Source organism: Perca fluviatilis, chromosome 5 (genome assembly GCF_010015445.1).
Source record: "Perca fluviatilis chromosome 5, GENO_Pfluv_1.0, whole genome shotgun sequence".
NCBI lineage: Eukaryota > Metazoa > Chordata > Actinopteri > Perciformes > Percidae > Perca > Perca fluviatilis.
This window is the reverse complement of record NC_053116.1, coordinates 14,435,038-14,459,855: the sequence shown is the minus strand read 5'-3', so window position 1 is coordinate 14,459,855 and position 24,818 is coordinate 14,435,038. Positions and strand designations below refer to the sequence as shown.

The window sequence follows — 24,818 nt, the reverse complement described above, 5'->3', positions numbered from 1 at the left end:
GTGGCGCCTACAGGACGTGAACACGTGGGGCTACAGTCAGCTCGGGTGGATGAATTATAGCAGGCTGCGCCGTTGTAAAAGGCTGGTGTATTTGTCAGCACACCGCTGTGCCCGTCCAGGAACACTGACTCAGATAAGTAGCTGCTCTCACACTGTAGAGAGTGTATGGGAGGTCAGAGAGACGTATGAAGTGGCAAACCAACACAGTGGAATGAAAATGTCTGCAGTTAACATTCCACATTCAGCTCCCAGGCAAGATTTCATGCTTGCTGTGGGAGAGGGCTCTTACCATTGACTGATCAGTGAGTCACTCCACTGTGATACAGACAGCATCTGTTGGAGTGAATTTAATGCAGCATGGATTTCTGCTGTGTGAATTACGAGTTTTCATAACCTTGATGCAATATGACTGTTCATAGAGCTTTGAGAATGAGTAGGCCTGTGATAGAAGAAGACGAGACAGTAGCCCTAAAATATCTCTTTTTTTCCCCCTCATTTGCTCTGCATTGTGTTTCTATACTGTCTGTGCCAGGCCACCAAGTTTCCCTTTATGGCAGAGATATATCATATACAGTAGATGACAAAAGCAAATTAAGGGCTATGTTAAGATACATTACTGTAGTTGCACTGGAAATTGTATGGCATATTGACTAAGAGGCCATATTAGATTTAGCGTTATCCCAGGAAAGCGGTGAGAAAATAACCATTAGTTATACATCAGAGCTGTCATCCCCCGTCAGCTCTCTAGAGAGCTGACTAATCTTATCTAGAACAACTTCCTACAAAATAAAATGAAAACATACATATTCTGTCAATAATACCAGGGCAGTTAATTAAAGTTTTATAAGATTGAATTCAGTATTTATCCCTGTTTGTATCTAATTAAAATGAAATATGAAATATTCTATAGAAATATTTTAGTGAGCATTAGAGGAAATTTATTGTTCCCCATGGTTTCGAAAGGAATGGAATCACAGTTTATTCCACAGTTAGTGGATTCAAGAGGATGGTGAAGCACCAAAAATTATTTGTTGAAATGAGAGTTTATTTCCTTCTTTGGAACAAATAGCGCTCCTTAAATATAAAGCTCATTTACATGTGTGAGTCACAAAATTGCTCTCCTATGCATTGTCAGCGGAGTAGCTCCAGGCCGTACGTCACGGTGGTGTCATAGATAGGCCTCTGGCTGTCTGGATGCCTGCTATGGTGGAAATGTTCATGCATTAAACTCCATAGGCCCTCTTTTTCAGTGAAAATAATCTGTGAGTTAGTCTGTTTGTCTTTCGATTTCCATCCTTCCATCCATTGTTCTTATGTGTTTAGTGGCAACATGATAGAGACAGAAAAACTGTGTATTGTTCATGGTTTGCTTTTAAGAATCAAACCACTTAAATCCCAACATGTTCATTACTTTTTTATCATGCAAGGTTTTTTTTTAAATACACATATAATTTATTAAACCTAGACATATACATTTTTAAATGCAATTTAAGAAAATACAATGTTCATATGTGTGTGTTTTACCCAAAAACCAAACAGTGTCCTTTGTGCACTTGCTACTGGTGCTCCACCTGGTGGTTTGCTGAAGCAACTCATATGGTAACTTACTGTAGAGCAGGGATCTTCAACAGGGGGTCCGTGACCCCTAGGGGGTCGTCAGAGTAAATGCAGGGGGGCCTCCAAATGAATCCAACATATTATAAGCAAACTGGCCTATAGGTAAGGTAGTCACTAAGGCCATCCACAGATACAGTTATTCCTAAGGATTCACAGTGTCACATGTATGTTTAACATTAAAACAAGATTTATAAAATCATTCAAACAACTATTTTAATAGCTTAGTATTCTATGCAAAGAATGTATGTAAATAAAGGCTTTAGTCTGCCCTACAAGTTATTGTAGGCCTAGTTTAATATGCAACATTTTATACAATATATGTAGTAGGGGGTCCCTGCTCCGTCTCTCTTCCAGTTAAGGGGTCCTTGGCTTAAAAAACGTTGAAGACCCCTGCTGTAGTGGACAATGGCTCTGTTCTCCACACTACTGGCTGTGTTATGCTGACTTTGTGAAATGCACCATTAAACAGAGACAGTCTATAGTGTCTTTTTTAGCTCAATTACTGTACTGAAAAGTCAAGGACACACAGAGAAAAAAACACTTCTAAATGGGCTCTGGCACTAATGTTTTCATTAGCTTTAAGTATTGCTGTGGAGAACATCCCCTCTGAGCCTTTATATTGTACGCAAAATGGCTGTTTTACTGCTATGCACTGTTAACTATAATCTCTATAAAGGGAAAAACTGCTCATTTTCATTAAACAATCCTAAGAGAATCTGCCAGGATAAAAATGGTTTAATTAGAGAAAATAAAATGTGACAGGAAAGATTTTACGGTTTTAAAAGTTGTTATATATACTTCCACACAACTATCAGAATGCATTTCTAAATAGCAGCACCAATCAGATATCCTTTTTAACAATGACTTGAATACCATGTTTAATAGATAATTTCTGTGTCTTTCCACATTGCAGGATGAGCCCTGATGAGGTCAGTAGATCCGTACTGATTGGAGACATGTTTTAAGGACGACATCTAAGCCACCATGAAAGGGTTAGGAGCCAACCGCAGTCGTCACCTGTCCGACTCTTGTGAACCAGCAGGTTGCCCCCAGAAGCCTCTCTATCCTTTGACCTCTGACCCTCACAGCTCCTTTCTGTTGAGCCCCACCATAAATCACTATGGCACCTTGGACCCCCATCTCCACCAGTGCCCTCCCACCATCCCCACCCCCATGACCCCTGACTGCCTGCTGCCTTTCAGCCAGATGTCCAACAGCAGCACCTTCCCTCGTCTGCACTTCACCACCCAGACTGCCCAGGTTGACTGCTCCCAGGCCTGTATGGCTGGGGGTGGTGGAGTTGGGCAGGGCAGCAGAGCAGGTACACTGTCCACATCCTTGTCTATGGGCATGGGCTTGGGTCTGGGCCTTACTGGTGCTCCTATGATCACCAGTGGATCAGCCACCATCTCCACTGCAGCAGCAGCCAAGATGAATCGGTTACCCTCCAACATTTTGGATCAGTTAGAGAGGCACCTGCCCTTACAGCATGATGGCTTCAGTACGCTGCAGTTTCATAGAGGACGGATGTCGAAGCAACGCAGTGAAAGCCCAGGACGCATACGTCACCTGATGCACTCTGTGCAGAAGCTATTTGCCAAGTCCCAGTCCCTGGAAAACTCTGCAATCAAAGGCAACATAAACGGCCGTTCTGCTGGAGGAATGACTGGCACCACGGGAGCTGGTGAGGAGGGTGGTAGACCAACACGCAGAAGCAAGAGTAAAGACAGGGCTAAAACTGAGGGGCCAAAGCAGAGACCTAGGCCTAATGCACTAGGCCTCTGGAGCTCAGACGATGCCCTGGACACTGACACAACCAAAGCTGGCACTATTGCTGTAGGTTATCGCAACCCACTGACCATGATGACTCTTGGCAGAGCGGTGTCAGACAGCCAGGCCCCTCCCAGACATATCCCACAGGGCTACCACACCATTTCTGCACATACTCTCAAGACCTCCAAAAGCAGCAGTGACCTCAAGTTTCTGGCATGCCAGGCGACACAGGTAGGATTGAAGGAAGAGGAGGGAAGAACCAGGCGAAGCAAGGATGATATACTGGTGAAGAGGGGCTCCTGGTCCACTCTCACCCTCAGCCAGGCCAGGCAAGTGTTGCAGAAGGGCTCTGCTACTGTTAACAGGACCCTGCTTAAATCAAAGTCATGCCACCAAGACCTGGCACAACAGTTCCTTCAGGTAGGAGGGCCAGTGAGTATTCATCTTCATCATCATTCTTTGTAAGTTTGCATGGATATTTCTATGATTTTTCTAAGGTTTGTTGGTTTTATTGACCAGTTTTAAGCACTGGAAGAAAGACAGTTAATATATAATAATTTGATTAGATTGACCCTTATTCTGTTGGTCATATATACTGTATCCTCATTGTTTATACTCAGCCCCATGTATAGATTTCCATGAGGTTAATCACATTCATATATTTTCTTTTTCAAGTAGGCTACCATTGCTGTACATGCTCAGAATCATACTGTAAAATCTATTTAAACAAAGTGACATAAACCATGAAATTCATACAATGTCTAAGGGTTACACCTGAAGTAGCTTCATTACATGGTTTAAGAGTGTAGCAACGGTGTTTTCATAATCCAGGTCCCACTGGGGGACTGGACAGGAACTCTGGGTCGAGGCCGGGCCAGAGGAACTGAGATCCCCTGTCGAAGGATGCGCAGTGGCAGCTATGTGAAAGCTATGGGAGACTTAGAAGACAGTGAGGACTCAGAAGGAAGTCCCAAACCTTCCCCCAAAGCCACAGCACGTCGCCAGAGCTACCTGAAGGCCACCCAGCACTCGCTGAGTGAGCAGCAGCCACCTCTCCCACAACGCAAGTGAGTCCCATGATTAAAAGTATCACATTCATCATATTGAAATTATAACCTGGATTATCATGCTCATTGTTTTGCCATTGTTGTGTTTGTTCTCTTTTACGTTACATTCATTAAAATAGAAATAAGCACTGAAGGGGTATATGTTGTGAAAGTTGTGGGAAGAAACATTTTTCGCATGTCCACAAAGGTAGTCAGCAGGTGGCAGCATCTTGTCACAAATAATTATCTGGATGTGCAGCAGCACTTATTCAAAACAATCTCTTAGAAGCTATTCGTGGACGAAGATATGTATATTAATGAGAGAGGACAAGAAATTACATACAATATGATCTTCATTTGGTACAAAAGCAGTAGGAGATGAAATGTTGCCATGTGTTTTACCTCCACACGGACAGGCCTCGTTGCTACGCTCTCATGCGGGAGGACTATCTGTGGTCTCCACTACAGAGTGCATGCTCTATGCAGCATCTGAGGTCAGTGTCAACCATAGGCAGGCAGTGGCCCTCCACCCACCCTCACTTGCCCTACCACCAATACCCACCACCTTTTTTTTGGCTAACCTTTCCCAGTACTTCTCCTCTCTGCATCCTGTTCCATCTATTGCCTTGCAGGTACCCTGAGTGGTGTGTTAGTACTTTACTCTTGCCTGCTTCCTCAAGCCCTGGTTTCATAACATGCAAATGTTCCATGGAAATCACTCAACCACACCCTGCTGCTCATTATGCACACACATTTTCACGAACACCAGGTGCCAAAAGGGCAAGCCACAACAGAGGAAACTTAAAAAAAAATGTCCTATATCAAGCAGAAAGTGAATTTCATATTTATCAGTTTCACTAATTAATGTTTCCTCTGTGCTGCTATTTTAAACCCGAGCACATATCACTATCCACCCATCTCAATAGTATTTAACTTTAAAATACCCAGGGGAACTTTTCGGAGTGTGATTTAAAGTTTCTCCTGGATATCATCAATTAAACACAGCCCTCACTTATTCCAGTCTCTGACTTCTGAGAGGCTGATTATTACATTCACTTCCACAGCTCCCTGCCTTCCCTGAAAGAGCTTTCGACTAATCGGAGCCTCGATAACTTAGACTGCTTGGTGAGCCCGTTGGAGGCCCCTCCACGCTACAGAAACAATGATTTCAGCCATTGCTCCGGCACACTGGGCAGAGGCTCGGGCACTCAGGTATGTCTCTTATCTTATCAAATGTGTTGCTCGTCACATTATTATTACTTGGCTGGCAAAGACTATTTTCTCATGTGTGTCTGTTAACTAAGGTGTTGTAGATTTGAGTCATGATCAACCAACGTGACAGCAATATTTAATGTGTTTTTTCATGGTATAATATACATATTCATACCTTATGAAATTTCAGATCTTTTAAAACTGCTAATTAGATCATCTTGGATTAATTCCAGTGACCCACTAAAAATCACCAGGGAATGAGCAAAAAATAAATTGACACAATTCTCCAATTTTGAATCTGCCGTGAGAGAATATTTAAGTGTAATGTCTGTTGAGACGGTCTATGAATGAGACAGCCGGGAATAAGCTGGTGGAATAGAGGAGATGCTTGAGAGTGTTTGCAGAATGTCAAAGTGGGACATATGCCTCAGTGTAAACCTAAGGGAACTTGTTGTATATCTTCGTCAGCAGGATTGGAGTGGGATGCAGAATCACACACCAGACTAATGCAAACATCCTTTTAAGAAGCAATGGCATCAGTCTCTACTTGTACATGGGAGCTTTTACATTAATCAAATAATGACTGAGAGATCCAGTTTCTTTCAAGATGACAGTAAAACAATCAGAGTAAAGAATGTGTACTAAACTACAACAATTTGAGTGAGCTGATTTTGAGGGACGAGCACCCACGACACGTTTGTATTTGCTAATAAATTGCCCAACATAAAAATACTTGTAATGGCTTTAATGAGTTATTTGCAGTTCCAACAAAAGAGAGATCCCCCCCCAAACTCAGATGACTTTGTTTAAATAACTGATCGAGGCCCAAATAAGTTAAATTATCCAATCATTTTACAATACAAATCACCTCAACCAGCTACAACAGAAAAATGCTACTTATACATTAGTGCATCAGTATGAACAATCTAACAATGTCATATATAATGACATGCCAGTCACACCATTTTACTGTGAAATTAGTACTTCTACTGTACTTTTGATACTTTAGGTACATTCTGATGATACTTGTAATTGAGTATTTTGGCATTGTTGTATAGCCACGTTTACTCCAGTAAAAGCTGTGAGTCCTTCTTCAGCCACTGGGTATGTACTTGTTAAATGCATGTTTCTCAGTCTTCCCTCTGCGCTTAGCGTGTGAGTCTGCACACGTTCTTACAGGTATACGGGCAGGGCTGTGGGCACTCAGTACCGTACTGTGAGGGGGAATCACAGGCAGTGGAGGCTCTGGATCTGCCTGCACCCACGTGCTTCCGGTCGCGCAGCCACAGCTACCTGCGGGCCATTCAGGCGGGCTGCTCCCAGGATGAAGATACGGCCTCTGTGGACTCAGACTCACCACCATTCATCACTACAGGCTACAGCTCCAACACCAGTGAGTACCAGTGAGGACAAGTTGGGACAGATCTGCTGAAGATAGTCTTTTAGAATTTCAAAACAATATTTGCAGAAAGGGAGGATATATTTGCCATTAAATACTAACCACACATCTATTTACTCGGCTTAGTAATAACAAAATTAACATTTTGTAGGAAATTGAAAATTGTCCCATAAAGGAAGTAGGCCTTCACTGAAATCTATACAAACCAGAATTCAAAACATATATCTTTTAAAGTGCACTAACTAACAATTTCATATTCATAGCACACACACAACTCTAAACAGTATAGCATATTTATGTCTTCGCTATAGGGTAAAACATTTTCCCCAAAAGGATTAAATAAAATGTCACCTTTTAGCTTAGATTAACAGAGTTGTGTCTTGCTTAATTAGTTTGCTTTGTTGTGGATCATCTCTGTGCTGAAAGAAAGAAAGCTCTGGAATACAAAATGCGTGACACATGAGATGTAGATAATAATAGAAAATAGTTTTTGTGCAAGGTTGGTATAAGAATAATTCTTACATTTCAGTCTGAATATGAGGACTTTTGGTTACATTTAAGGTGCTCTGGCTGTATCAGTAAAAGTCCATGACAAAATATTCATACAGCAACAGTGATGCAGAGTTGGGCAACAACAGCATTCTTCTGAATTGATAAATAAATGAATATAGTAACAGGAAAGCAGGACATTTTCCATGTAATCATAGCTATTGTGAAAAGTAGAACTTGAAAAGTTTGACTCCACTTCGTTGCCACCAAATCTGTGTATCGCTTTTCAGTGTATTGTTTGATTTATGTCAAATTTCCAACCATCCTTCCTTTTCAAATGATAATTGTTGGGTTTTCAACACTCAGTCTGCAATAATGTCTCCATTGAGCATCTCTATATTGTAGATAGGCATTTATAAAATTTAGTTTTAGTTTTTTTTTTTAAGAATGATGTGAGCAGTCACACAATTGCTGCTACATGAAATTATTATTTTTTTTTTTTATTGTTTTGGGTTTTAAATGTTTTTGTTGTCAAGTTATATTGATTGTTTTTGTGTTGAAGTGAAGTGCCAATAATTTGGACGTGAATGCATGAAGTAAATTAGGGCATTTAATATGAAAAAAAAAAATGTTATTCTTCTTCAGCTCTTTTTTCTGATGGGTGTAATTCTCTTATGACTGAATAACGTAGCCTGAAGCTGGGAGATACATCTAACAATTAAGAATAAAATATAGGATATGGCAGGATTAGTTACATTTTGTAAAGATTCCAAATGTGGTATAGGTTAATTATGTTTATCTTCATTAGCATATTAAAGATGACCTAAATGATCGTACAAACCAATAGTATGGACGCAAGTATTCTTTCTGGGTACCTATATGATAAATTGCAATTCTAGTCATACTAGTGTTGTGTATTATTGCTTCACATGTCTTAATGCATTAAACATTCATATATTAAAAACCTATATTTACAGTGTACTTTTGCCTCACACAATGAACATCTACTGTTATCATAATCGTTTGATACTGTTATTTTCAGTTATTTGCTATATATACACTAGGCTATGTGTACTGGTTCCTTGCAAATATAACCAGAACTTACATGAACAACCAGGAGGAAGTATCTGTTTATTTATGTTAACTGGCAATTGCAAATATATCATATAGGCTTATTCGTTTTACAAAACAGTCTGATTTTGTGTAATCCAGGAGTTTTTTTGTTTTTGTCTTGATTGCCATAAAGACTGAATAACATCCTCGTCAAAACAAAAACGAAACACAACAAAAACGGGATAAAAATTGGAAACGATTCAATTTAAAATAGAGCTCCATTGTTCAGGGCAGGCGGCCACAATGGATCGAATATGTATGAGCTTGTCAAGACCAGACTGTCCTTTCCCGCGGTGCCAGGGACCAAAATGAAACGCACCTATCGCGAAGACATTCACAAAAACGTCATACAGAGACCTAAACCAATCACGTTTCTGTTCGATTACATCGAAGACCAGAACTGACCAGTCGCTCGCAGAGAGCAGTAACGGAGAAAACGTGGACTCCAATCCTCGTCGTCAAGGGCGTGGACTACAAATCTTTTCTTCACAGCGCCGTTGTGTGTGTCTTACGGCAGGATACTGAGCCCGTCTGCATCTTGTCTGCATTTCATGAATGACCAAAAAATAAGGATTTTACGAGTCAACCGCCATACAGTAAGATTGTGTCGCTTTTTCTCCGATTGGGTGTAAATGTTTAGACTGTCAATTGTTGTCGGTACGCTAGCAACGGCAAGCTAACGTGAGCTAACGTTAATGGTACGATAGGTTAGCTAACGTTAGCTAACGTGGATGAAGAAAGGATGAAACCTTAATACGAATCGTTAGCAAGCAGGCGAGGCAGGTAACGTTAGACAGTAATGTGGTTGCTTTTGTTAGACTGGTGGTAACGAGGTACAAAGCTACCGGTAGCCGCTCCTCTCTGTTGGCTCTCCTCCATCTCTACTATATAATGCCTCTGGCTAACGTTAACGTTGTCACTCAACGTTAAAAGCCCTGTGTGAGATCCCACCGTAATGAGCGTTCACTGGCTAGTAGCAAAAGCTAACAGTAGCTAAGGCGTCAACATCATTGGTAAGATAGTATGGACAGCTCGGTAGGTAACGCTAGTTAGACTGACCCAACCGTCCACGTCTTTTACAGCAGATAGCTCACATTGGCTAATACTATAAGCGATCTTACTTTGCCAAATAGTTTAATGTCAGAGATGTTTTAAGTCGTAACTCACTGGCACGGATCATTAAAACGGAAAAAAACATTATACATATTGTGAAGTCGCATCAACATCGGACTGATAGAGTATTTTGTTTATTTTACATGTGATCTTTTGGATTAACATTAACTGTCAAATTGAGTAAAGTGACGTTAACGTTAAACGATACGTCTCTCCTACTCCAGGCTCAACATGTGACAGTGATCTGAGCTCAGAGGCATGGAGGAAGCTATGAATCACGTTGAGCTTAACTTATAAGTCAAAATCAGAATGAGATTCATTGCTAAAGTAAGTTTTCACTTGCATGGAATTTCCCTTGATGTTTTTGGTGCATACAGAGAAATAGGAACAATAGAGCAAAAATACTGCAACAGTTAAATATATAATAGAAATATTACAATAAAAAATATGTAGACACTATATTAAATGTATACAAAATAGCCTAACTGTAAGGTTTTGTGCAGGGTGTGCAAAATATTTATCTGGATTTGCAAAAGTCAAAACTGACACCTTTTACTACTGCACATTATATGTCTCTTGCATGGCTTTCTCCTGATCAGGTACAAAGTACAATGTTTTTTTTTTTAAAGTTTAACATTGATTGCTGGAAGATAATATTGAGTTGATTCCAACTGTGTTTTAAAATTTCAGTTTTAAAGACATGGTGTGCGGAGATCAATTTAGTGTCTAAAAACCTAACTTTCAAAAAAATTATTTTTACCTCAACTGCCATAACTGGAGTGGCTATTTTTGGTCCACAGTTTCATGGGCCATTTTTCATTCCGTAGCTAGCTACCATGTGTTGAGACCTGAGGACACAATCAATAATGTATCAGCTTCCTGCCCTGTGTAGTGCTTTGCAGTTAGGACACTTCACTGGGATTTTATGAAAAGGACCACCTGACAAGAGACGGATGTGCAAACAAAAGGAGTGATAAGATCACTCACAATAGCATTACCCATGTCCCTTTTCTATGCTCACTGACTCTATTATTTCTATTGGTTAGGAGAATTCAGCACATCATGTTAGGCATTAATTACTAACACATACATAACTTATGTTTAGGAACTTATTTATTTTCTTTGGTCTTTCAAAGTTTAAAATTCTCCTAGCAGGTTGCTGGGTATCATCAGAAACACTGGCTTTGAAGCTTCATTGTGGCAACAAGGCATGTTCATTGTATCCAGCACCATATTACACAAGCCATGGTGTGTCTGTGTATCACCATGGATAGACTGTGAGTCATCCTCCACAGTATTACACACTCTTCCTCTCACTCTCATTGATGAGGTAATCTCTTGACTGAATGGGCAAAGCAACTGTAGTTTCACAGTAAGGTCAACAGCAGGCAGGCTTCCTGATGATGTGTGTTAGTTAACATGGTTAGACAGTATAGTCAAGGCCTATCCATTTCCTGCACTAATTAGAGACCTACTTTAACATAGATGGAAACATTTATTTTGCACCACAATGGTTTTGGCAGCCACTAAAAAGAATACACTTGGTATAATGTAAGTTTATTACATATTATATCAAACACTCTTTGTGTATTAGAGTATGACACATATTAATAGTATGCTATTGCTATGTTAATGGGAATTTGTCATAGAGCTTAAACAAATAATTGATTAGTCAATAGACAAATAGTCTGCAACTCTTTTGATAATTGATTAAGCAAAAATGCCAAATACTCTGTTGTTCCAGCTTCTCAGTTTTGAGGATTTGCTGCTTTTCTTTGTCTTTTGTGACAGTAAACTTTTTGTTCACAATTTTCTGACATTTTGTGGACGAAACAACTAATCGAAAGTAAGCTAAACTAAACTAAACTCCTTCCAAAAAGCATTTCCTGTCTTTTTTTGGAGCAATACAGTCTCAAAATAAATTAAAAGTTGCTCAGGTACAATACTCTATTTTGATAAAGCTCCCAGTTTCTCATCCTGAAAGGTTTGTCATCAGAAGCACTACCTGGCTTTTCATCAGCTGATTAGGCTGTAACCCAGACTGTTGCCTCAGTCCAGCAGGTCAGACTAAGGACCACAGGAGGATAAGGATATATTAAGGATATCAGACTATACAGCAGATAAGAATGGACAAACCAAGTCTCCAGAAATGCAAAGGAAGGACAAAGTTAATGGGAATTTGTCTCAATTTGAATGGCTGTCCTCAAGACAAGGTGTTTTCTTCTTTCATTTCTTTTTATGGAACCATTTTATATTGAATTTGGAATACTAGCCACAGTAGCACCTAAAGAAGAACAAATTGTATTACTCCTAATGAAATTTAAGGTGTTTGTTTTTATATCCCATTTTTTGTTTTTGGTGTTGTCACTCTCTTGCTCTGTGTGTTGGGTAATGGTTTATTTTTTTCCCTAGGGGTATTTTAGCATTGTCTGCTAAAAGGCAGCCTGCCTGTCTTTCTGTCTCAACAGATAGCCCTCTCTGTCATGGAGTCTGTCCACAGTGCTCAATGATTTGCTGCCTCTTTACTCATACCTTCGAGCTTGTTTCTCTTATTCATGAAGCTATTGTGATAAACGTCACCTATTCCAAATCAGATTTTTGAAACTGAGGTGTCAACAAAATGAATATAAATCATGTAATACACCAATTATAAGCACTAGCAGTGGGGTGAGAACCAAATGGCATCAAATTATCATTTAAATTTACACAGTGATTCAAATTTGAAGGAAAACCCTATACGCAATCCTGGTGCGCTGCAAAAGATCTGTTATCTTGCATCACCATAGGAATTGACCTCCTAGTACTATGTACACATAGTATATTTGTAATTTCATCAGTTTTCCAGTAGATAATGCTATAGTTTTCCCAGCTGACATGAGATTAATTCTTGGGCTAGAGCAAAGATTTATTTTATATGCCAACGTTTGCAGTTAATATAGCACAGGCCAGCTTACTGGTCAGATTTGAATATAACATAGTTTGCTGAATGGTGTGCCTTGTGTGCTTAATCTGTTTGTCAGAAGTCATGCTCAGCCATGTGTCCTGGTCTAATCTCTGTCTGTGACTCCCCCAGCCTGTCAGCCTGCCATTCTATTTTACAATAAGACTGCTAATCTTGGACAGAGCTTCTGCTACCACCTCTTTTCATGATACTTGGCTCATATCCAGAGTTTCACAAAGGCTCATCATCCACACTAGGCTACAATACTGTTTTTAAGTTTGGGTGCGTGCTTGGCTTTTGTGTATATTGAGCTTGCTGCTCCAGTAGAAACTAATGTTGAACACGCTTGTCTCCACTCGCAAAGAAGTTCTCTGCAGCCTAATTAACAAACTTGACTGTAGTCAAAATCACTCAAGAATGAGCTCAGCAGTATTTAATCCCAAACCTTACCAGACCACGCAACAGTCTCACCTAAAATGGACTAGAAGCTAGTCCTGCTTTTTTTTTTTTTGTAAACGATGCTAATGGCAACAGCATTGAAAATAGTCAAATCATGTACATTCAATTTTTTTAACCTGCTGTGGAGGGCCCATTAGTGGTCATCTGATAGCTCTCAGACGGACCTGCTGATGGAGCCAGAGCATATCCTGGGTCAGAGACTGCAGTGCTTTCATAAGTGATCCAACTTAGTTAACATTTGATGATCATAGCAGTGTTGACAGGGTTGTAATTGCGAGAGGAAGCATTTGGGCCCCTCAAATAAGTGATTCACAGACAGCTGCTGTCCACATAACTTGTCAACGTAAAGCAGGAATTCTCTTTCTCATTCTTTCATTAGCCTAGCTGACATGTTTCATTTAAACGCTGGACTAAGCAGTTTCCTTATCAACCATGTGATCAGTAATTAACGAATCATTAAAATCTTACATGATATAAAAGGCAAGTTCGATGACGGATTTATTTAAAACTAATTATATGGGCTATTTTTGCAGCACAACCCACGTAAATCGGGCATTTGAATAATCATTTTCAATAATTGACGCATGTGAATTAAACAAAATGCAAGTGTTATTAAAACCGATAAATATAAGAATTCTAGAAAACAGGATTTTTCTCAGGACATTAATTATATTAGGCAAAACATGTATAGCACAACAAATTATGTACGGTGATTGATTAATTAAACAATTATATCTTTAAATTGGACTTATGCTCATTCATTGGTCAGGCATTGATTGTGATAAAGAAACATGTTATGATTTGAAGGTGGGATTACCTTTAGGATTCTGAACAAGTTAAATAAAAGGTTGAGTTGAAAGCTATTAGCAGGTCCTGCCCCTGAGGTCCAGGGTCTGGGCAGCTCATCCATCTCATAATCAGCTCTTGGCACTGAGCCCCTAGGTAGGGGATATGGAGCCAGCCATCACACCGCATATTGCCCTAGGACAGCAAAATGGATTGTGTTCTTTACTAAGGGTGTGAATAATCTGCAACTAGCCCACTTCACTATGACTGGTCGTAAACAGCATTTAGCCTATTTGTTTGTCGTTTCGCCTAAGTTGTGTTATGGTAGAGCCGAGCGGGAATTGCATGTGTGGATATTTGGCAAAAAGAGGTGATCGATTACAGTGCAAACAACTTTATAGCTCTGTGTATGAGTAAGAGATGCAGTGCAGCCTTCTAGACACAGCAAATGGGACAGAGACGTGTGTTGACTCTGGGTGTAGTAGGACATGATAATTAACTTTGGGAATGTCATGCGTCTGTGCTATGAGTACTTAAAGAAGTGTCTAAGCTTTGGGAATAAATGTTCCGTTGTTGGTTGGATATGTTCTTTGAGAGGGGAGGTCAGTCAGGGCTGCATGAGCGACTTGTGAACTGCATGGAGTGGATTCCGCAGCTATGTTTGTGTATGTTGGTCAGTGGGATTTAAATGAGGGCTTTAAGGTGCTATGATTCACCGGCTGATGACAGAAGTGCAGCACCCTCACAATTACAGGGTGTTACTTTTGCTACTAAGATTGAGCCCACTACCGGAGAGAATAAACTCTACATTTTCATTATTGATCCAAAGCAGTCAGCCTTTATTTACTTTCTTGGTCATGAAATTTTCAAGAAATATTTCATCCATCATGTGTGTCGGCGAAGGCTGTAATTGGGTAAAAGTATTTGTCTTCTGTTTTTTTTCCAGCTTCTTTTAGTCTATATGTTGAAAGTCAGCCAGCTGTTTAAATAGCATCTACACAAAACCGACTCAACATCCTCTCAATTCTTGAAGAAAGCCTGTGGTTTTTCCTGGTTTCTCATGTTGTTGTACAACCACCACAACCCTGCAGTCAGACTGATGACAGTAAAAGAGGCACCAGTCCAGTTCCTTATCCCTGAGTCAGATTGTCTTTGGCCTTATTTCAGTTGCTGTTGAAAGAGTGTGTGAATCTAGCAAGGTTCATATGTCTGTCAGCATCAAAATGTCACTTATGTTAAGTAGTCTACCATTTGATGGCTCTGTTCTGATTTAAAGTAATACAGTGCAATTGTTAGTGAGTAATTTCATTAAAAGTCAAAGCAGTGTTTTATATTGTATGTCATCTGTTGACCATCAGCATGATAATTAAGTTTATTTACTAATGGATTGTGTGAATTAAACATCTAAAAGGTTGCAGATGTATAGAGACATGGTGCATTTCACATCATTCATAACATTAAGAACATTTAGGATGAATTTGTGCACTTTATGTCATAGAAACACGCAAATAAGTTGTAAACACAACATTGACATATGATCACCTTTTTATGTCGATATGGGGAACAGTTGCTTATTTACACATCCAGCACTTACAGAGCAACATTATCATATCATTTGGAGTCGTGTTGCTGTCCATCTGTCGAACGCAAGTCCAATATTCGCTCTCTTTTAGCTCTGTTTTTGATCTCTAACTCCTGAAGGAAATATCTGTCTCTTTAGCAGCTAAATGCTAGTTGCTACCTGTGTCTGTCTGCTGTTTGGAGCTGAGCAGGTAGTGTACAGTAGGGCTGGGCAATACATCAATATTATCACGATATATGAGGCTGTATATCATCTTACATTTTGGATATCCTAATATGACACAACTATTGTCTTTTCCTGGTTTTGAACGCTGCGTTACAGTAAAGTGATTTTCTGAACTTACCAGAGTGTTCTAGCTGTTCTATTATTTGCCTTTACCCACTTAGTCATTAAGTGGGTAAATATATACTATATAATACTGATGATTATTTATCAAAAATCTCATTGTGTAAATATTTTGTGAGAGCATCAATTGTCAACCATACAATATCGTTGCGATATCGAGGCAGTTCGATTTTCTCTATCGCCTAGCTCTAGTGTGCAGGGGGCTTTTTGAGCCTTTTCATTTAAAGTGGTCATATTATGCTTTTTTGGCTTTTTCCCTTTCCTTTATTGTGTTATATATCTTTTTTTGTGCACGTTATAGGTTTACAAAGTGAAAAAGCCCAAAGTCCATCCCAAAGGGACTTACCATCTCCAACAGAAAACGCTGTTCACAAACTGCGTCACTTTGTAACGCACATTATAATGCTCGCCTAGCTGCTAGCATGGCACGCCCTCATACTCTGCAACTGACAAGCTAGCAGTGCTTACTGCGCATGTGCAACTCCCAACAACGATGGTACAGAAGTGTGATGCCTCACTCTGTAGCTAAAACGGAGAGATCAATGACCGTGATCCAACACCGTAAAGTTGCTAGTTCTTTTTAATTTATTTTTTTATAGCTGTATTATTGTACAAATAACCGCATGGCAGGCATGAATGTTGGCAAAGTCGCCTAAACATCCAGATGCTGGTACAGCCTTCTCCTCTGGGGAGACGCTCCGTGGTGCACTAGGACTTTAGAACTGAACTATGACTAGGAGGACTATGTGGAGATGTGATGTTTTCAGAGATTCTGATTTAGATAGAGCTGTCCATCCACTGAAACATCAACAAAACAACAACCGTGTTTTCATTTGTTTATGGTCCATCTTGGTGTTGAAAATGCAAACAGGTAAGCACAAAAGGGACATTTTTTGGTTCCACAGTTCCTGGAACTGTTTGGTCTAATAGGGCTATGGTCAGTGAGGGCGCAGTTGTCTTGTCTGATAGTCCCCAGAGCAAAAGGACTGTGAAGGTGTGGCATGTAAAGAAAGATCCCCAGAGACAGACTGACGTCAATGGAACACAACCACCAGCAGGTTAACAGGAAACATAGAGGTAGCTTTAAGTGAAACCTGATAGAGGCAGCAGTAAGGGCAAAGTGCAGTGCAAAGTGTTTTTCAGATGGGCCATGTTTATGGTTTTGTGTTTTGGCACCAGCTGGATTATGTCTATTAGCACAGCTTTATTTTACTTTTGCTTTCTTTCTGAAGTCTTAAGTGACGAAGAGCAGATTTCTTATTCTAAGCTCTCTTGTTTTCTTTCTTCTTCTTCCGTCAGCAGTCAGCAATAGGAAGGCTCCTCCTCCTGTCCCACCCCGCACCATATCCAAGCCCCTCATCTCAGTGACGCTGCAGAGCAGCACAGAGTCAGCCCAAGACATATACCTTGACCAGCAGGACCGCGGCAGTGAGGCCAACAGCCAGTCAGGACGCAGCAACTCCTCTGACAGTCTCTGTAGCATCCGCACGGGCAGTCTGGCTAAGGGGGCCCGACCTCCACCAGTCCCTGTTCCTGCTGCAACCCCTGCACCCGCTGCAGGCTCTGTACATCCTGTTCCAGCCCCTCGTGACCTTCCTCCCACCACCACCACCACCACCACCGTTGCCACTACCAGCACTTCCACATCTACCCAGTCCCAAAATGACACCCTGAGCTTTGGTTTCACCCTAGAGCAGCCCCCCACAGCAACCAAGAGGAAACTGTCCTCTATTGGAATTCAGGTAAGAATTGTCTACTTTTATTGAGAGTTGTACTTCATCTGTTGTACAGTGATCCTGGGAGGGGACAAAAGCCACATTCACAGTTGTATTTGACCGGTTTTCTGTTGCCCATGATTTGTTTTAGGTGGATTGCATTTTGCCAGTCTTAAAAGAAGAACCTCTACCCCTGACTGCACCCCTTAAATTTCAGTCAATTGGAGTTCAAGTGGAGAACGGCAGGCCGTAAGTCTACATTAAAATTTGATGTAACTGTGAATAATAGCCACAAGTGGTCATCAGAGATCATCACAGCATGCTGTGATGTACTCGATATTAGAAGACAGGATATCAACCTATACATATGTTAATATTGCTCTTAATAAGTGTATTGAGCTATAATAGGCGGGTGACTTCACATGGCATCTTGATTTTCATTCTCTATTCCTCCATTTTTGTACACATCTTGCTGAGCGTGTGCGTAGTGCTATGGGTTAAAGTACAGCCAAAATCCAACCACACTTATACTTAATGTTAATGTACAATTCCCATATTTTAATATACTGTGCATTTAAATCAGAAAATCCTGAAGGTACCTTGTGGAGTTTTTCACTAGTTCTGCTATCAAGCCATGTTTTAACATGGATGTGACCGATGCACGATTTAAAATGCTAAATAAATTGGCTTTTGCAAATGGTTTATTAAAAAATAAAATGCATTCAACACATTGGAGGAGGATATACACAATGCATTTTGGTCACTAACGCTGAACTTGAACATGATTTGTTTACAAGCAAAGTTCCACAGGGTGCCTCCGCCCTAGACGTCCTGTCTGTCTGAATGCACTGTAGCTGGTCTTCTCCTGCCTTTCCCTACATAACTGCACACAATCACATTGTCATTCTTTCTTTTGCCCATTAGGCTGGCGAATCAGCAGTCTGTGCAGCACTGTTGCTAGGGTCATTCAGCGGTCAGCCTGGCAGCAGCCCACGACTCTGATTGATGTCCTATTACTCTTGTTTTGACTGTAGTGAGATGAAAATGCAGCATTTAAACTTTCCCAGTGCCCTGTAATTTCCCTTATTCACATTTGTATGACAACCTGCTTCCTTTTCACCTCGTCGTTATCTCTGAGGCAGCAGTCTACTAGGCTTTTATGTTATACCTGAATTGTTGCTAATTCCCTCCTGCTTACCGTCCTCGATATCGTGTATTTTCTGACTTTGTGCCCTCTCTCAATAGATGGTACTGCACCATCAGCTGCCATAATGTCCTGTGAGTTAAGCTCACTGACAGGCAACTTTTACCGTGGAACATGTTTGACACATCACTTCATTGTCGCTATTTATTTAACGGTCAGTCAGAAGCTGATGTTTATGCATGTCTCTGCAGTCTCAGCCGGGATAGCAGCATGGCCTCCAGACAGAATACAGAGACTCAGGAGTCCCAGGATGCCGCACCCACAGAAAACGACACAGCCAACTGCGCCAACAGTCAAACAGGGAATGCCACCGCACCTTGCAGACAGGACAAAGCCATGGAACAGCAGCCCCTTAAACACACCTCAGCCCCATCCAGGATATCCACCTCGCCCCCGGAGACTCTGGACCCAGCTTTGGACCCCTCCTCACTTCCACCGCCAGATCCCAGCCTGGAGACCGGAAACTACAGCATGCAAGGGGATGCTGTTCAGCCCGGTACACCAGCTTGCCTCCGAGACGGTAACTGGTTTCTGAAGCTGCTGCAGGCAGAAACGGGGCGCATGGAGGGCTGGTGTCAGCAGATGGAGCAGGAGACCAAAGACAACAATCTGTCAGAGGAGGGTAAGTGATAGAACTGCATGTAATACATGACCCTTTCATTTACCCTTATGCAAATAAGGTATATTCGGCTCTGTTGGCCAGATCACAAATCTCATCGCAATCTATTTGGTTTTGCCAGGCTACATGCAAATCAGGGTCGGCCATACTCCAGTTCAGAGAGTGGCGGTAGGCCTGACGCTGCCAAAATGGGCCTTTTTAGTCATAATGATTTTAGATATGAAGTCTTCAAAGTCAAATGCCCTATTCTTGAAAAGTTAATTAAGGTTTATTTATAAAGAACCTTTCTAGATCAGACGTCTCAAAGTGTACAGTAAAGAGCTCGTCAAGTCCGTAACATGAAGAATTTAAATGATGTCCCTGTTAGTGAGGTCCACAGACAGGGGATCAGGTCAGGCCTCGTCCATGTTGACAACGGACAACGAGACTTCAGCACGACAGTCATTACTGCCATCGACTCACCGCAAGGAAAGGGGGGTACTTTGTTTTAGCTGTAACAGAGCAACTGCAGAGTCCCTTCACTTTTTCATCTCCCAGAATACCACTCAGGCTTTTAGGCAGATCTATCTCTGCAGTGTCTTTAAATATAAATGAGCAAGGAGCAGACTAGATGTAGCGGCTCTATCCGATTATCATTCTTTCTGCTCTCCGTGGACCTGAATTATGAATTTCCATTTACATACGAATATTTAAGGCGTAAAATAGCTGTATAAAGAGTAATTTGTTATCCTCCCCAAGATTGATTTAATCTAAAAAAAATCGTTTACTGTTAGAATGTTAATTGGTAAATGTTAACCTAAATATGTCATTATTAGACAACAGGGATAAACTCTACATAGTCCCCTACTCCTATGTCTTGGTCTAGCTCTCAAACTGTGTCTCTCAAGTACAAAAAGGACTTTTGCCTTTACTCTGGATCTCACATCTCTTTTTGCAGCATTATGTATCTCTTCTTTAAACTCAAAATGTTTCTATTATCTCTACACAACCTGTTGATGATTTATCATATTCTCTTTCGCAGTGTTGGGGACGATCCGCAGTGCAGTAGGCAGCGCTCAGCTCCTCATGACAAAGAAGTTCGAGCAGTTCAGAGGGCTCTGTAATGAGAACTTGGTGAGTGCCTTCATTACATCCTATTGAATCCCTCTCTCGATGTACTACCCTACTTACTATGTGATTTTGTTAGCCTCTCAAACTCTTACTAGCCCAGTTTTCTTTCATCTTTCTCCTGCCACCATCATTTGTCCTGCACACACTAACACCCAGTCTTCCCATTACATTACATCTAGAGAGGAATTGGCAACAATGTAATTCTTTTTATCTAGAGGATTTATCTAGTCTAGATTTACTGTGATAGGTTTTTGTTCACTTGACTTTATTGTCCCGCTGTTCCTTCTTGACAGATTTTCTCTGTTACAGGTCCAATAGTGTTGAAATGTAATCGCCTCTGAAAGTTTTTTCTCTTTGTGTGTGTGGGTGTGTGGGTGTGGGTGTGGGTGTGGGTGTGGGTGTGGGTGTGGGTGTGATTCTCTCTGATTTGGCCGAAGCCATTCATCCATCACTTCTCTATACTGTCTCGTTTTCCTCTCTAGAACGTAAATGCCAACCCACGACCAACAGCGCAGGACCTCGCAGGGTTCTGGGATCTGCTACAACTCTCAATAGAAGACATCAGCATGAAGTTTGATGAGCTCTTCCAACTGAAGGCTAACAACTGGCAACTTCCTGAGAAATCAGAGAAGAAGGTGATGTTTGGTGCCAGACAGTTTTCATTATACTCAAGATTTTTTAATTTTTTTTTTTTTTTGTCGAGAGCAGAGCAGTTACTCAAGTAGAGTTTTTTTCGATTAATCATTATACCAAAAGTTAATTTAAAGTTATTTTGATAATCAATATATTTGTTTCAGTCATTTTACAAGCAAAAAAATGCCAAACATCTGCTGGTCTCGGCTTCTCAAAAGTGGGGATTTGCTGATTTTCTCTTTAAATCATTATAAATGAAGTGTCTTTGTGATTTGGACCGTTGGACAGATAAAACAAGCTATTTGAGGATGTCAACATTGGCTGTGGGTGGATTATAACGACCGTTTTCGAAATTTTATTTACTGACAAAGCGACCAATCAATTAATTGAGACAATCAGCAGATTATTCAGTAATGAAAATCATTAAGTTGTAGTCCTAAACTCAAGCCTTGAGGAGTCTACCAATCGGAAGGTCGGTGGTTCGATCCCTGGTCCATATTGCCTGATGAGCAGGTGGCACCCTTTTTTGTGTGTGTGTGTGTGTGTGTGTGTGTGTGTGTGTGTGTGTGTGTGTGTGTGTGTGTGTGTGTGTGTGTGTGTGTGTGTGTGTGTGTGTGTGTGTGTGTGTGTGTGTGTGTGTGTGTGTGTGTGTGTGTGTGTGTGTGTGTGAATAAGGTGAATGGTGCCTGCAGTGCACAGCGCTTTGAGTGATCGCTAAGACTAGAAAAGCACTTTATGAATGCAGTCCATTTACCATTTAAATGCTTCACGGCTTACAAATGCGAGTTCGTCAACACTGCTGGAGGTTGTGTTTCCAGCTTGCACCACATCGTACCTTATTCCTTTTTCCTTCTTGACATGATTTCCTCAGGATGAAAACAAGCAGCTTCCATCATCTGTGCCAAAGAAGCAGACTAAGCCCAAGCTGTCGGCGGGGAAGGACAGGAGCGTGGACTCGGCTGGAGACAAACAGCGGCAAGAAGCCAGGAAGCGTTTGATGGCAGCAAAGCGCGCGGCTTCAGTACGACAGAACTCCGCCACGGAAAGCGCCGATAGCATCGAAATCTACGTCCCCGAGGCCCAGACCCGCCTCTGAGAGTGAACCAGCACAGATCATCGAGGAAAATCCGGACTCCGTTCAGACATTCATTGACACAAACACACAGACAGATCTGAGACGAACACACAGACGTACAACAGATGCACAGAGGCCGATCCCTCATAGCAACACAGCTGATGGCAGGAGAAACGCAGGGATCACAGGGCAACGAAACCATCCAGAATAATGCAGATTATCACCCTGCTGCCATGGGACAGAAATAACCTTGACATATGTTTAATATTATTGTTATTATTGACATTATAATAATTATTATCTCCTAAAGTATATTCAGGACTGTCTTAAATGTGCAAGTATCTTGGATAAGGACATCCTGTACCTTGTGAGCTGAAGAATCTTGGTATCCCAGAAGTTTTCTCTCTTAAACCTCCCTTCACTGCTGAGTCTACCAGAAAGTTGTGGCTGCCTGGTTTACGAGCTGAACCACCATCCACACACACACACACACACGCACACACACACACATTCACACACACACTCAGGACACACATGCAGGTGAACTCACTGTCCACAGAGTCTTCCTCTACTCTATTTGTATTAGGCTGCCACTCGTTTGGTGTGGTGTGTACGCTTTACTGTGTACAAATTATAAGATGGTGTTAATCTTCTAAGAGGTTTAAAAATGCAGAGAACCAGAGGAAGGCAGTAGCATATATATTATAAATATCACACTATTACAATGTTCATTTTGTAAATGTTGTATACCAGATTATTTGTTAGAAAGAGGTCAGTGTTCAGTACCAAGGTAGTTTTTTTTATAGATCGAGTACATGTACTATCATGATATATTAGCACTTGATGCAATCATTCACGCCACCTCTCTCTCTTCCTGTCCTTTTCACAAACGCGCACTACACAGTCTGTGTCTGTGAATACCCATGTTTAAAGTCTTACATTTGTTTTGTTTTTGTGAAGGGATGTGAGGAATGACTGTCCTGCCAGTGAGCTACCGAGGAATGTATGAAATTGTATGCATTTACAGCTCATGTTGACTTGATCACTGCACTTTCCATTCACCTCAGATCAAGTTTGCTCACCTTCGTTTGCCTAATCATTCTGACTTTCACTGCATCCTCATGCGATGCAGGGGACCAAGACATTCACCACTTGATATGGCATTCCCATTCAACAAGACTACGTGTGATAGGGTCAGGGTTTACTTGCCACCGGGAAGGATATGGAATAGCATAGCAATAATAAAGCGTATTAGAGCGAGCAATGCAGTAGGTACCCAGTCTTAAATTATTTAATTCAGCATTTCCAATATGACTTTCTTAGCATGAAGGATGAATGTTTTTGTTTTTTTTCTTTTATGAACTGACTGCCCTTGAAATGACTAAAATCTCAGGTTGAACACAAACTCAACAGTAAAAACCACTATGGCTGGATTATTTATTATGTAACCACAAATTAACTGGCTGAATGCTTCAGAGCAAATGACCAATATTTGAAATCCAGGCCTACTCGGTGTTCTTCAGTAATAAAAATAAGGTTTGGTGCAGTGAAGTACAGGCTTAATTTGGCTGCTTAAATCGGCGGTCTCCTTCGCTATCCTTTCTAGCAGCTTGAACCCCCACCCGTTTGTTGATAATGAACTGTGGTACATCTTTTTTAATTTAAAATTTTAATGTAATTTGACACGTTTTGTGACTTTCACCTGAAATGAGGTCGACCTAACCCTGTCTCGACTTCTGTACTTTTAATAATCAATGGTGCTGCGAGGGACTTCATATTGTGCCAAGAAGACGGCAATGATCAACATTTTGGTGTCATTGGCTAAAGCTTTTATGCGAAGTGATTTTATTTTAATTTTTTTTTTTTTATTTATTTAATCTGCTCATGAATTCTGAAGTCTTTGTGCACATTCTCAGCCAAGTTTGTTTGTGTTTCCATCTGCTCACTCCAGATATGCTATGCCTTGTCTCTGACTCAACTCATGACACTTTGAGTATGGGACTGGAATATTTTCCACATTTCAGTTTTCTCAGATGGAAATACAAGTGCCAAAGGGTACATGAGTGGAACTGGGCATAGCAGATACCCATGCACAAGTGTAAGTTGACTCACTAGTTTTTCTTTTTTAGTAAGAGCTGGCTCTCCCCCTACTGGTCAGTCTTTGCGTGACACTCCAGACATCTTGTTCTGCTCCATTTTGAATCTTTTTTTTTTTTTTTTTTTTTTTTCCGCAAACATCACACGAGAAATGACGTTGAACTGGGAATGCTGACACAACACCAAGTTGTTGATTTTCTTATTCTCTTGTTTGTATTACATCAACAATGGACATGTGCATTTCATTGTCCAAAGAAATCATTAAACATCCCTTTGCTACATGTCCTGGTCATCATTCTTGCTGTGTTTTTATTATTATTGCACTCATCCATAATACAAACGGTAATATTAGCTTCTAAGTTAATATTACACACAAATAAATCATAAGCATTAGATTAGACCTTTTATTGTTACTGTGTAATCTCTAAAAGCATGGCCTTCTTACATATAAAAATATACAAAGATCCTTGCCAGTGAATTTTCAGGACTC

At 40.8% G+C, this 24,818-nt stretch overlaps 1 protein-coding gene across 7 annotated transcripts in view; it reads left to right on the top strand.

Annotated features, from left to right (window-relative positions):
• Window positions 1-24,611, top strand: part of dlgap4a (discs, large (Drosophila) homolog-associated protein 4a) — an 81,870-nt gene extending 57,259 nt beyond the window's left edge. For 3 of the 7 annotated variants that reach the window (XM_039799578.1, XM_039799579.1, XM_039799580.1), the window contains 12 exons: window positions 2,531-3,810; window positions 4,222-4,457; window positions 4,853-4,930; window positions 5,501-5,648; window positions 6,801-7,041; window positions 17,175-17,617; window positions 17,742-17,839; window positions 18,836-18,868; window positions 18,986-19,416; window positions 20,435-20,526; window positions 21,006-21,158; window positions 22,028-24,611. In XM_039799578.1, the coding sequence (XP_039655512.1) occupies window positions 2,602-3,810; window positions 4,222-4,457; window positions 4,853-4,930; window positions 5,501-5,648; window positions 6,801-7,041; window positions 17,175-17,617; window positions 17,742-17,839; window positions 18,836-18,868; window positions 18,986-19,416; window positions 20,435-20,526; window positions 21,006-21,158; window positions 22,028-22,252 (3,387 nt within the window). In that variant the 5' untranslated portion in view covers window positions 2,531-2,601 and the 3' untranslated portion in view covers window positions 22,253-24,611. Of the gene's footprint in view, window positions 1-2,530; window positions 3,823-4,221; window positions 4,458-4,852; window positions 4,931-5,500; window positions 5,649-6,800; window positions 7,042-17,174; window positions 17,618-17,741; window positions 17,840-18,835; window positions 18,869-18,985; window positions 19,417-20,434; window positions 20,527-21,005; window positions 21,159-22,027 lie in introns of all 7 variants that reach the window. The other 4 variants (XM_039799581.1, XM_039799584.1, XM_039799582.1 and 1 more) reach the window with 4 other exon arrangements.
• The last annotated feature ends 207 nt before the right edge of the window (window positions 24,612-24,818 follow it).